Genomic DNA, 14396 nt, shown 5'->3' on the forward strand with positions numbered 1-14396 from the left:
TGTTACGATCAGCTCTACTGTTTCCTCAATGTTCCTGATCGACGAACTAACGCATACCGGGGTAGTTAGAAATGACTGAACGAATGAACTGTATCACACTTGACCGGTCAATTGTCTTGGTTGTCGTTTAAATGTTTGAAATATTGATATTCTCGAGTTTGTTCTAATCATTTTGTATGTTTGCGGTTGCAGTGATATACCAGAAGCGGTTAAAGAAGGAACGGAGGGTGAGGAAGCGTCTGCAGGAGCAACTGGACCTGGAGATGAAGAAGCGCGCGCAGCTGGAGGAGGCGTTGAAGGCGACGGGGGCATCCTCGGAGCAAGTCAGAGCGATCACCGGTAAGCGTGAGAGCGCGTTTTCGAGCCGGCGTCGCGCGTGCTCGCTCGGGGATTAACACCGGCTCGGCGCGGATACGCGTTTCGGAGTTTCTCTCGCCGTTTACCGAGCCGATCTTTGCACCGTGAGCCTCCGGGGCTACCGGTGATCTCGGAATAAATTAATTAATTCGCCGAGGCAGAGCAAACAGCCTGACACCCGCCGGAATACGATTCCTTACTTATCCCCCGCCGGCGGGGAGATCCTTCCTCCCCTGCCCCCGCGGACGGGAATCATCGTCGCGGCTCCCGTTGCGTCTCCACGGCCCTCCCGGGGCTAACGTCGAAATGCCGCGATCTTGCGCCAACCGACGCCACCCCTCATCCTGTCACTAGCAAAACTCGAGCGGCTGCTTGAAACCCTTTAAGTGAAATCTCTTATTCCGATATACGGAGTCCCCGCGATCCCGCTCCTGCGCTCCCCGGTCCCGTTGATTAACCCTGTCAGAACCAGAGAATGTAGCGATACTAATTTCGAATGAAACGGAGCACCGCGAATCCGTTCCTCCGAGGGGTAGCTACCTGCTGCCACGAGCCACGCTGCACAAAAATGACATCCTACAGATTCTATCGCGTTCTAGATATACGAAATTTAACCCCTCGTAAACGAGTCAAGGGGTTAGATTAACTCTAGAGTTTCTATTTTGGATGCAGCGGGTAAGGAATTGACGATGGGTTGATTTTCGCAGAAAACGTGACGGTGGAAGCACGCACGAGTTCAGAGCCACCTGAGGCCAGTCCGGTGCACTCGCAGTCGCAGCAGCAACCCTCGCAGCAGCAGTCGTCCCAGCAACCCCTGCAACAACAACAGCAGGCCCAACAGTACAGAGAAGCCCAGGTCCCGCGTCCTTCCCAGCAACCTTCCACGCCCGAGAAACCTGCATGGGGATACGGTTTGGACCTGATCGGCAGCCAAGCCTCCGCCTTCTGGCAAAACTACCAAGGTCAGTGCTCCGCGACGCTCTTTCGCAAGAATTTCGAAGGGTCGTTAATTCCACCTACGACGATTCACAGCCGAGTGCAAAGGGTTAAAATCAAAATTGATAGGTATTCAGAGCCCCGGGAATCGTTGCTTTTAAGTAGTAATTGGGATTTTTGACAGCCGTATGCTAAGTACGTCTGACTCCACAATCCCAAGCTACTACGTGCAAGTTAAACGGGATGCACAATCGCTGAATTAAATAAGACATAAGTAAGAAATATCGCGTAGCAGAATTTACGACCTCGCGAAATTCTTAAAAAGTCGGGCCCCGCAAAAAGGAGACGTGGAATTTTGAGAAAGTCGTACGAATCCGAACTTCCAGGTTCTCCGTATAGTACCGCCTACGGTAATGTCTTCGTTACGGAACGAGTACAAAAGGAAGTAGATATCGCGTTAGGATACAGGGGTGGGAGAAAGGTGAACAACCACGGAGACGCGGGAAGCTCGAGGGGGTGGAAAGTTTCGTTTCCTCGAGCTCGGGAGGAGAACGAAGCGGGAAATAAGCCGCGAGGGTAACAATGGGTATGTATCGGGTGGAATTTAAGAAAAGGAGGCCCGCGGGCACCCTTCGTCGAGGATACGGGGGAGGGAAGAGGCGGGACGAGGGAGGCAGCGGCCGCGACCGCGATGAAAAGAGGGCGAGGACCCGTGGCAAGCCGCTAATTCGGATAATCGCGTTCCCGTATTAGGATCCACTCAATTTTTCTGATCTTCCGGCCGAGTGACTTCGATCCTCGATTACCCAAACAAAAAAGCGGAGGATCCGGGAGCACCGGAGGCCGCGGGGGCGCGCGAGTACCAAGAGAAACAAGGGCGGAAGAGAGAGACGGTGGGCAAAGAGGTGAGCGTCGCGTCGGTATCGTGCAAAGTAAATTATTCGAAAGATCTCGAGCGCGAGAGAGAGAGAGACGGGGAGCAATCACGCCGGGGGCAATAACAACCCCGTGTACCGGAGAGGGTAGGCGAACGCGCGAAGGGAGGGAGGGCAGTCGGTTCTGACGAGGAAACACGAGGTATTTGAATAGGGTCCCGCAGCCACCCGGGCATCATGATGCGGAATCCATTTGCAATAAACAACGGAGATTTAGATGGGGCGGCGGGGCACGGGGGCGTCGACGGTGGCGCCGAAGCGACCGAGACGACGGAGTATAGGTCGACGAAACGTCGTCGTCTGAGGTGGGTACTTACGCCACTGAGGGGACTTCGGGGCCGTCGTGTCTTCGAGTCATGCATTCTATACGAACAGCGCCTCTCATTCTCCTCCGATCGCGACAAACTCCCAGAGACACTGAATCTTTATCGAGTCGGTCCTCAGCTTCTAACTTACCACCCCCTGACTAGCCTCGAAAAACCCGCGTTTCGTAACGAGCATCGGTCGCTAGGATATCGTAATTAGGCGAAGGGAACCCAAGAGTGGTTCAAGTCCCTAAATTGCTCTGTGGATCCTACGGCAAACGGAAGATTGCAGGTTCGAGTAGATCGTAGGAGGTTAAAATACGAGTTTCGGGCGAGAATCGAAAGGAGACTGGGGCACGGATGGATGGCCTTTCGTGTTTGAGCACCGCTGCGCGTAATGCAGAGTTTATGCACATCTCTGGCAAGTAAGGAAGAAGCCGTAATTTCCCCGGCGGCCACCGCGGCTCTCGGTGGCGTTACCTGTCCCCTCCCTCCCCCCCCGTTTCCCTTAAACCTTCGCCTTCTCTCTCTCGCTCGCTCTCCAGCTTTGTCTTTGCCCCGCGGCCCGTTTCTCTCGTACGCGCGTGTACTTACGCGCGCACAAGCGCACACGACGATTCCTTCGCGTCCATCAACCAGCATCCACCGCCCGACGAGTACGACGAAGCACTCCGCCACGCTTTAATATTCAGACTATATGCAATAATTTCGCAGCAACCATAACCCCCCCCGTCCCTCCCCCCCGGACCCTCCCTCGACTGCTTTCTCGCGACAGAGAGTACAACGCCGCCTCGGTCTTCTTATTCCTCCGCGCCTTCCTCTGTCGTTCGTTTCCTCCCTTGCTGCCCGAAGAAACGCCACTCCGCTGCCGGAGCCTTCCGTCGGGACGCCAAGCGTCTCTATTTCCGCGATACCCGAATGGACGTTTGAATTATTTACTTATTACCTCCGGTTGAGTTTCTCTAAATTGTTAATTTCCTTTGATAGGAATCTTGGGTTAATTATGAGTGAATGCATAGTTACAATTTATATAAAGTATTGACTTTCGAGTAATGCACGTATGTTAGTGCTAGGCCCAAAAGTATCTCAGGAAATTGTTACGATATCTCATTTGTTTGAAAGTCGTAAAATATCAAGAGTAAACAGAAATTAATTGCTGTTAATAGCATTCCTGAGGTGTCGAGCAAAACAAATAAAATTTTCAAAGACCGAAGCATCGAGTCTCGGATCTGTAACGATATCCACCCCCCCGCGTTAACTGCGTTTGCTCCTAGTTAAGCTAGAAGTTTATATAACTTTCCTTCCTGGCCATTAACCGGTTTTGGGCGATTCCGTGGCCTTGGAAATCTTCCGCGATCCTCGGCGGTGCCCTCGCGGCCGGAATCCCGGTTAAACGCTCCGGTTAGAAGCGTGCCGTCCCCGTGCTCCTCTTCTCCCGGTCGGCTGCAGAATGTGCGTGCACGAGTTCGCGCGTCGAATCTATTATGCTCGAGAAACTCTCGACCGTAAAACCGGAACGAACCGGGGAATAGTACAATGTACGCTGGCTACCGGTTGTACGTTGCAAATTCGTCGGCGTATCGCGACGGGATATCTAAAGGCGCCGCCTAAAAGAGGGAGGGAGACCTAATCTCGCGGGGGAGAAAAGCGATCAAATGTATCCTCGCGGTTTCTCGTTATCGGTGAACCATTAGACGAAAGACAATAACCCACGCGAGAGTGATAAACCGTGACGAGCGTGTACAAGTGACACAGGAAGCCCGATACTCCAAGAGGGTGGTTATTATTCAGAATTTCCCCCAACGTTTCGACTCGGGAATCAATTGTTTCAGTTTGAAAACAACAACCTGGAGCCTCGTAATTCCTATTTTGGAAAACCTGGGCGATTTCAAGGGCTGTTCTTTCCGGAATGTTGTCGCGCGGGTGGAGGCGGGGTAGTCCGTTTGCCGGTCGGCGAATTATCTCCGGCGTTCCTGGAGCGTGTAATACGTAAAAGGCGGGCTTTGTCGTCGCGATCCAACGACCGACGCTCGACTTGCGATTTCTATATCGCCCGGAGCGTCGTCGAGCGCAGAGGGTGAGATGGGATGAATCGCGAGCAGATTAAATTCGTTTCAGTCGCGTGTTTCTCGATTTGGAAACCGAGGCGGAGGCGAACGCGACTCCGTACTTACCTCCGCGTCCTCGCGTCTCCGGTTTTTGTTCCGCTCTCGTATCCGCGCCGGTTTTTGTGTCTCCGCGTCGCTCTCCACCTCCGTGCACCTCCTTGATTCATACAATTTCACGGTCGGCTTGGCGCTCGAGCGCCTACGTCCCTGCTTCCCCTGTCTCCGGTTCTTCAACGCCCTCGCTCTCTCGCCGTGCCGTGTTCTGTTTTACATAAAGATCAGAGCATTAAAAACGCGGCGCTACACGAAATCAACCCCCTTGGCCGCCTCCCGGTCGCCCGGTCTACGTCCTACGTCCGTTCTTTTACGCTCCTCCAGGACCCTTCCCTCCTCCAGACACTCTCTTTTTCTCCACGACTTCGCTAACCCTCCGCTCGATCCGCTCGAGAGCGAGAGCGTTCGACCAATTACCGCCGCCGGGATATACGATGCCCGGTGGATCGGTTTCTTCGATGCTCGCGCGAGAAGATCGTCGAACCTAGCCGCGACGTTTGTTTTTCGCTCGGCGCCGGGGTCACGAAAGCCTCGCCCCGTCGGAAATTACTCGTTATTATTGACCGGCGCACGTAAAGTGTCGTTCTTTTCCACCGGTGCTTCGGGGGGCCTCCTCGAAACTTTGTGCATACAGCATGCGATCAAATGATAGGTTCCCCTCGCGTTATCGCCCGTAACTCGCGAGCAAATCTACCGATCCACTTCCAATTTTTTGCCTCCTCGTACCCTCCACGCGCTACACCTTCTTCTTCCGTAACGTTTCCGACAGAAACCAACGTTTTACTCTTTGTTTACACCGTTCTCCACCGCAGAAACAACATTCTGCAATTTCGATTTTTTATTTTTGCGAAAACGATGAAAAGATCATGACAACTACGACTTGCAAATATATTCTAACATAAAATATGGTACAAAGAAACGGATACACCCTTCTGATTGCACGACTCTTCTCTATTTGCAATAATGTTTGCATATGCGAACTAAATGTTACTGAGGTCATGGGTCACACGTCACCACCTCCATTAGACCATTAGATTTTGACAAATTATACCAAGACTACTCGAATGGAAAGTGCTGTAGAACCCATATAACTACACTGTGGATCCATACGCAGATACATATTTTAAAAAATAATGAAGCTTCGTAGAAGGTTGTCTCAACCCCTAAATATAATAATTTCAGTACATTCTGCAGCTATTCGAGAATTAAAATTGATAATATATCTATCTACGACTCCCAGAATTCCAACGTGAAGTAAAACTGATTTCACAAAGCAAAGCTACGACTTCTGCCATTATTTTTATGGTATTGCGTAACACGTTGCGTGTATCCCTGGGAAAACTATGTGGACGGTTCTTTGGGGTCCGGAGACTTCCATGCTGCGGAGTTGTTACGAGTCGGTACTCGGCACTTAGCGTCGATTACCGGCAGCCTCTATACTTTGTTGTAATTCAGCGTCTCGCGAGAAACTGTTGCCAAAATATATTATATCGTTACGTTGTAACTCGTTCTGGTTTTCCTCTTCCCGGATACCCGGACAACGCGTAACATTAATTCGTCCAATTTGTTGCGAGGCTCGCCGAGAAAAATTGCCTCGAACGCGAAATTACTTCGGTTACGTTGGAAGGGGGAGCCGTGTTAGGATTAATTTGTGATAATTTAATGCGACTTTCGCCCGTCGACCGGTTATGCATTTACGGGCAACAAATTTTTCAACGAACATCGATCCTCGATACCCAGCTGTTCTAATCGCTGTCTCTTAATTTCTATTCTTCGTACTGTATAAATCGATGGTAAATGGATCAATTTAGAATACGAACTTTTAGCAAATTTAATAACATGATTATTGCAAGCTTTCTTCAAAATATAAATTTGATCGTTTATAGAGAAATACAAAATTTGGTAAGACTTTTTTTTAGGGCACGATTAACGAGCATAATAGGGGCACGGCGCAGTCTGGAGCAAAATGATACGCATTCGTAGTACACCCTGGCACCCTTTCTTACTTGCAAATGTATGAACCTTGTCAAACGGCTCTCGACCTGAGATAACACGCCCAAACTATCTCCCGTGATATTAATTTACCACGAGTGCAGCAAGTGCATCGAGAGACAACGCCGAAGGGAATCCTCTTGCAGAGATTTTGGGCGTTCCTGATGGTTTAAGCAAACAAAGGACAATAATATGCGTGTAATAAAAGTAGTGCTACTTTTCACGTATATTTAAACTCGTGGATAAGTACTATACTTTCTCGCTTTGGGTCCAGAAACTAAAGATCTCTCTCTAAAACAGTAGACCTCTTGCAACCGAAATTTTTAATATTCCAGGAATATTCGTGGGTCCAGAAAGTGGAAATACTGTATCTGGACCTCTTGCGAAATGTTGAATATTCTATGAATATTCTCTGGCCTAAAGATTCAAACAAATCCGCTGGGTGCTAAACACTTGTCATTCACACTCCACCGTGCGATCCTCGAACGCGCAAACATCCGCGTTTATTCGCCGTCAACGGATCGAAAGCGTCGATCTTCGCAGGAACGCGTTCTAATTTCGTTCGGCCAGGCCCCGGGGTAAGCCGAAACGGAGAATCGCGCGTGGAATTTCGAGTCTCCGAGGACCGTGTAAAAAACCGGGGGTAGATCGAAGCGTAGCGCAACAATGACGTTGCCAACGTCGCGGGCACAATACGTGGATTTTTCGAGAAGTATCGTTCGTTTCATTTTTTCTCTCCCGTTGCCCGCCTCCGTCTCGATACCTTTTCTTCGTCTCCGTCCGGCGAGGCGAGTTGGCCTTCTTGCGACGCATTGTGCGCCAGTTAATTACGTGCGGATAAACGCGCAGTCATACCGGATACAGTTCGAAGGCTCTCCTTTTCAGAGGGCTGTCCGTGGGCCTACCGACGGAGTCAAACGGAGAAAAAAGCCCCGGGGCCCCGTGGGGGGACAAGGGCACAATGCCAACCGTTTAGGCCCCGTGAAAGGGTGGGGGCAGCCGCTGAAATTGTTTTCATTGTTCGCGCGATTTGTCAGGGTGTGTAACACGGTAGCGAAACTATTAGTCGATCCTCGAAGGCACCTACTGTGCGTCCGCGGGAACTTGCCGAGCTCCACCCCCTCCGCTTTCGATGTATCCTCGAACTCTGAACCGAACGCCGCGTTTCTTTCGCCCGGGAACGTCTCGCGGACTTTCTGATCGAGGATCGGGCATATCTTGAGCAGTTAAATTGTCATTTGGATATCAAAGGGACGAAACACCCCGCGCGCGGATAAGGGCGCCAGAGGTAATTTGGCTCAGCGAAACGCAAACACGCCGCCCGCCCCGTCGAATATAACGGCCCTGACGAGAACGCACGAATTCACACCCACGCACCGCGAAACAGCCCTTCGAGCTATTGTTGCTCAAAGCATAATGGAATCTCGGCCCCGACGTCTCCTAGTCCCGACGCTCGCGCCCGACCAACGGGGGAATCGTTCTTCTCTCGGCCGTGTGCCAGTTAACTGGGATTTAATGGCCTCGCAATTGGATTTTACCATTGCTCGTTGCCCAAGGAGGCGCCATTTCACGCTCGACGATTATATATTCGCGCCTCCTCCTACGAATCAACCCCCACCATCGATGTTTCTCTCGTCCTCGCGCCGATACACGCGCCCGCGCGCTACTCACGTCGCGATTAATCCTCTCGATCGAAAGCGTCTCTTGCTCGAGGCTGTTCGATTTTAACCCTTTGCAATCCTACGTCGAGTGTGACTCTTTTCAAGCCCAAATCAATAGAATACAATTTCAAAAAAATGTCGAAAGGGTTGGGCAGTTTGCTCAAAGAGGAAAATACCTGAACGTTCAAAGAGTGAAGCTTAAAAAAAGATATGAATAGTTGGAATATCACAAAGAATGTGAAGCGTATGAACGATAAGGATGCAGTTCTAGTTGCGAGGACATTTAATCTTAGGGGGATATTTTCTATTTAGTTTCACCCTCGTGGAGACCACCCCTGCTCTAACACCCTATTTTTAGACTACAGTTACCGAAAGCTCCTTTTTATCTCTACTCTTTGAACCCTCGCCTCGGTTATGCTCGCGTTCAGAGATGAAATTGGCACAGTGTTCCTCGTCCTCGGAACTCTGGTCCAGTTTCTGTTCGGGGGATCCAGGTTGTAATCCTGACTCGAAAAATTCTATCGCCCGTATTGCTATAATCGCAGGGGGTTGACGGTGAGAAGGGTACACAATTTACGGATCTTTTTCTCACCTCGGAGACGAGGAGAACCGTAGGCGACGGTCGTGTACCCGGTCGAAGGGACGTCCTTTCCTGGGCTTAACGAAGTAGACCGAAACGAGGAGCTCGCCCGCGGTTAATTCGGCGCGATATCATTAAAGGGACATTTTCCAGTTTTCACCCTAATCCTTGCGGAATTCAGTGAGCAAACCTGCGGCCCTTTCACGCCTGCCTACGTCCGTTATCCCTGTCTGCGTCCCTTCTCCCTTCCCCCTTTTCTCGCAGTTCGCGGTGGCTGGTTTTCCACTAATTACCGCTCCGTTTCATCCTTCGCGCGTTTGGGTTAACGCCTCGGCGAAATCGACGCCAAGACGCCCGTCCGTCGAGAGATCGACACCGCCGGAGCGCCTCTTCCTCTTCCGGGACGGGCATTTCGGTGACCCATCTTCCATGCTCCCGTCAAACATTCGCTCCATCGAATTCTCTACTCCTACGCTCTGCTTTTTTAACGTTTAGCGACCGTCTAAACGTTCTAGGAACTAACTGTTCGATGTTTGGAAAGAGATACGAGCATCGAAGATAGTTATGAAGTAAGGAACACACGAGTTCAGACCATTAAGTACCCCGTTGACAAAGAGTAAGCTATTTTTCTGTGGGATTCAAATGTGGTCCTTAATTTGATCGAGACCACAAATTTTTCTGGTAACCTCCTTAATAAATCTTTCTAATATTGTTCGATACACGAGACCACGAAAACGAAGGTGGACTGACCGACGAAACTCCAAAATTCAGACGCGACAACTTTACGTCGTACATTTCTTTGTACACGAGTTCTCTTTTTATTATCCTGGGGGTAGTTTTGTCCAAGCGACGACCAATGAAATGTTTTCTGTTTGTTGTCGCAGAGTCACTGGTACAGGAACTCGAGCTGGAGAGAAAATCGCGGCAGCACCAGGCGGCCGAGAGGGACCAAGTGAAGTCTCCTCTTCAAGGTGCGTCCAACTGAACGACCAAGGCTATTCTCGGTAAATTCGTCCGACGATGAACGACGGCGACGGTGACGTATCCATCCGCGAACGCCTAGCTGTAAGACCGACGATACCCAATCCCGCGGTACCCGGGCTCGAGGAACAGCGGACGTGGGGGGAACGAGAGCGTCGTGGATAATTCGATTTTCGATTCGCCGAGCGTCGAGTGCCGTTCGCCGGATTCGAGCGACGGCGGCGGTGGAATTTCTTGCGACAAGGAACCCGGGTAACTTCGGGATCTTTAATTAGAAAGTCTCGGGAGGCGGTCTCGTTGGCGCGGAAGGGGTGGTTTCTTGCAACGGCGTCACCGGCACACGCCGCACGGATTTCAAAACTTGCCTCGCGCCGCGGAAACTTGTCGAAAGTTGTTCCGGAGGCAAAAACCGGCGCGGCCGCCGGTAGCCGACCGCGCGATTTCAATGTTCCGCGAGGGCCCGACGTGACGTTGCACGTAAATAATCGTTTTTCTACCCGCGGCCTGGGTCCTCGACCGAGAGGCGGCCTTAACGAGTGGTCCCTTAATTGGCCGCGGCTTCGTAAAGTCAACTTCATCGCGTTCGTTTTCGGGTTTCCTTTTTTCTCCCGCCACGTTTCTTTTACTCGCTTTTTCGAGCCACCCCTCGCGAATCTGGAGCCCCTTTCCGTCGTATTCTCGCCACGATCATTTCTCTTTCATTGGCGTGGCTTGTAAATTTGGATTCGAGTACAGGGAGATTTCGTAGACCAAAATAAGACGAAAATCAAGAATACCAATTTGTTGACCGAGGCTTCGTTACAAAGTTATCAACGTTCAAAGTTCGGGTACCGACGTATCGACAGCCTTACAGTTTTCTGAGTGAGAACCACTGTCACGCGCACAGACTGTACTTTAAACGTTAATAACTCCTTAACGAAGCACCCGTTAACATTTTTCCCAGGGGTATATTCGAAATCGGTGCAAAATTTTAGAAATGCAATTTTTCCGGGCGACGGTCGATTCGAGAAGGTAGTAAAGGGACTTGGCAAGCCTTTCCTCGAGAAAAAACAATAGACGGAGGGAGGGGGGGAGGGGAACGGGGTCGGAGGGAGTAAATCGAATCCGGTGGACTATTAAAACGCGCAGTGATTTTCAATCATAAGCGACAGTTGGATAAAAAGTCGAGTGGCGGCTCGATCACAAAGGGGCCCTAAGGGCCGATGAGTCGACCGGTCTCGTATTTACGAACGGGGCCCCATCCTCGGGTCTCTCTTTCTGCCACGGTCCGCGGAATGCGTTCGCCTGGGTCCCTTTCGCGTTGATCTACGTCTCAACAGGCAAAGGATAATTAGTGAGCGGCGCCGCTTCCAACCGAGCGATCATCGAATCATTCGCTCGGCGTTTCTCGGTTCTTCCTCGTCCCCGAATCACCGTCGTCGCTCGAGATCGCGTTTCCGATCGGCAGGACGAGGATCCCGCGAGAGCGTCGCGTCGAAACGGCCGGCAGAATGCACCCTCGACCCGCTTCTGTTTCAGAATCCCGAACGGGCTACTACAAGAACTCCGTTCTGTTCACGAGCGCGACCTAGAAGAGGCTGGACGATGCCAGAAGAGGGGCAGAGCGGCTAGCTAGCAGCCGAAACGAGTAACGGGTCGATCGAGAGAGAGAGAGAGAGAAAGGAAGGGAACGAAAATGAGAGAGGGTGGTGAGAGGACGAAAGGAAAACGCAGGGAGGACGTTACGCGAAAAGTGGCGGTGAACGGAGAAAGAGACTCGATCTGGTTTCGAGCGAACGCGACCGATTAAAGCGAAATGAATCGCAAACGGAACTCTTCGACGGACGTGTGCGCGACTAAGGACGAACGTCCATATCCCGTTCGACGTCCCCGCGGGGAATCTCGCACGATTCGCGGCCAAAACCTTGAAACCTATGCACGAAACACTCAAAAGCCACTGCACCGCTTAGAAACGAAAGAAATCTTTAATACCCAACGTTCGAATACTATTTATTTATTTATGATCGCAGAAACACCGAAGTCCTTTTCAATTTTTTAGAGGAGGCGTTTCAAACCGTAGACTCGACTAATTTTTTCAAAGTTCTTAACGCGTAAATAACAGCGAAGGGTGGATTTCGTAGATGAATCGCACACTTTACCGTCTACCATTGTAAATAACATTTTGTATATTCACGTGTGTTTCCCACTTATTATAGTTGAAAAGGGAACGAGAGATTGAGTTTGTTCGTCGATGTGATTCGATTCGTTCGCTGTTGTTTCAGAGTTTCATCGATCGTTTATTTTTCGAAAATCTCGGTGAAAGACACGGAGTCGTTGACAACGACGTTGCGATTAAAATACGATAGAATTTTATATACTTTTGCTTCCAGTCGCTTCGCCCTGAACTTTGCACCCCCCGTTTAGAAATTAAGAACTACTTTCTTACGAAATTCGCAAATATTTCACGCAAATTAACCCCTTGACGTACGATTTAATGTAATTTTTCAAACGTGTACTATTTAATTTCGTTTAAAAGGAACAAGGAATATGTTGATTTTAATATATAAGACTTATGATCGTGACACTTGGCATCCAGAACTAGTAACGAGTCAGACTCGTCGTTGCGCGTCAAGGGGTTGAAATCGACCAAAAATCAAAGGTACAAAACTATTCTACGTACTTCCAGGAATTGAGTCTCCATATCTATAGAACATTTTCAGATTCTTCCAAAGAAAAAAATTTTAACAACGTCGTTTAAGAGTGGAATCGACGTTCTCGTATTGTTTTATCCGATTCGACGTAACGAAGAGCGCCGTTTCGGGTGGTTTTGGCCGCGAGTATCGTTAGTTTTCCCCCAGTGTGCTTGAACGCGAACGTAACACGTGAGAGAGACGCGCGGTTTCGACGCGAGTGCAAAGGACGTTCGGCGCCGGGACTCGGAGCAAAACCGAGAGATCGCTGTCGATCGAGTCGGCGGTAACACATATCAACGATCCGAGAATCGGTATCCCAGGAGGAGGCGTCCCCCGTCTCCGGTGAAGGCGACAGCGAGGGCGAATCAAGGACGACGACGAGAGCAACCGAGACAACATATTTCTAAAGACTGCTTGGGAGTGCGTGCGCGTGTGCATGCGTTCATAGAAGTATCTATCTCCTAATTAAACGACCGATTTCATTAGGTAATTGTGTTAAGTCTGTACGGGACGATCGGGTACGCGCCGCGTCGAGTTTTCGAGTATTATTATCATTATTATTAATATTATTTACCCGTACGGGGCGGTACACACCGGGCGACCCGATCGTCGATCCTCGAGGATCGCGGGCCTCGAGGCGTTTCCCGCCACGCGGAACGCTACGTAGCCCCGCGTCTCGATCTTTCTGTATCATATAGAGCGAGAGACGACGAGTGAATGAGGGGAGAGTGAGAGAGTGAGAGTGAGTTCGCGAGGGATCGTGAAAGAGACGGCGAATAGATCGTAGAACGGTTGAATAAAATGGATCCGACGAGTCGAGGGCGAAGGAGGATAGGACGTAGAGTGGTAGGAAAAATGCTTGAGTCGCGCGGTGACAAATCTTTTTTTTTATGGGGGGGGGGTTTGGGGACGAAGATGCACGGCAACAAGCGTGAGGAAACGGAGAAACGAGAGGATCCGTGCGTTTTAAATCGTAACACCTTATTTATATAAATAACTTAGTTACTACCGTCGATAAGTAAGGCTAAATGCATAACCGCGTGTGTCCCACGTTTGCGTCGCGATCGACGCGACGAAACGTTTCCAAACGGCGACGCCAAGCGTCGTCGCGGACGGATTGTTTACGGAAACCAGTCGCGTAACGACGAAATGTTTCGCCGTATCCGTCGATCCCCGTATTTAAGATCCATGTACAAAGTCTCTTGCCCGTAAGGTTCTTGTGTTGTAAAGTTCACATAATCATAGTGTCTAGATCGTGCGTACCGGCTAAAATGCCCGTTAAGACGACGCTACACGTAGTGAAACGAGAATTTAACCACCGATAGCTCATCTGTATTTGCCATCGCCGCCAACCAATCGATCGATCGGGGATCGATCTCGCGGCGGACGAATCGCCGGGTTCCGGATTACGGATTACGGATTACGGAAACCGCGAGACGAGCTTCGAGGCTTCGCCGATAATCGTGAACCGGTAAGGTAAAAAGTCATGAATTTCATATTGTTTGGAATTTTATATGAAATTAACGAAAAATGGAAGCCGCGTAAACGTTCTAGTTTCTTCTGAAAGCTACTTGTACCAGATATATTCGAGGGAGGATCGCGGACACGAGATAAAGGTCCCAATTACCGACGATGGGAAGATTATTTTGTTCAGACTTCCAATGTTCGACTAAAACTAACTTCTTTGAATGGTATTTTCACGAAAATAAAAGTCTATCTGTTTGAATCTTTGGTACATCGCATAACGAAATTAAACTACGCAAATGAATGTAAATCACAAAATGAAGCTATATTGAATAAAACAATTAAATAAAG

The 14396-nt window shown here is 50.0% G+C and overlaps 1 protein-coding gene across 1 annotated transcript in view; it reads left to right on the top strand.

Annotated features, from left to right (window-relative positions):
* The window catches only part of LOC122405381 (dachshund homolog 2), a 184666-nt gene extending 171247 nt beyond the window's left edge, over positions 1-13419 (top strand). The window contains exons 9-12 of the mRNA XM_043410074.1: positions 193-339; positions 1065-1319; positions 9813-9899; positions 11428-13419. Of these exons, the coding sequence (XP_043266009.1) occupies positions 193-339; positions 1065-1319; positions 9813-9899; positions 11428-11480 (542 nt within the window). The 3' untranslated portion in view covers positions 11481-13419. The remainder of the gene's footprint in view (positions 1-192; positions 340-1064; positions 1320-9812; positions 9900-11427) is intronic.
* Positions 13420-14396: the final 977 nt, after the last annotated feature.

Source organism: Colletes gigas, unplaced genomic scaffold (assembly GCF_013123115.1).
Source record: "Colletes gigas isolate AHSC1104 unplaced genomic scaffold, ASM1312311v1 Colletes_gigas_Sc00001, whole genome shotgun sequence".
Lineage (NCBI taxonomy): Eukaryota > Metazoa > Arthropoda > Insecta > Hymenoptera > Colletidae > Colletes > Colletes gigas.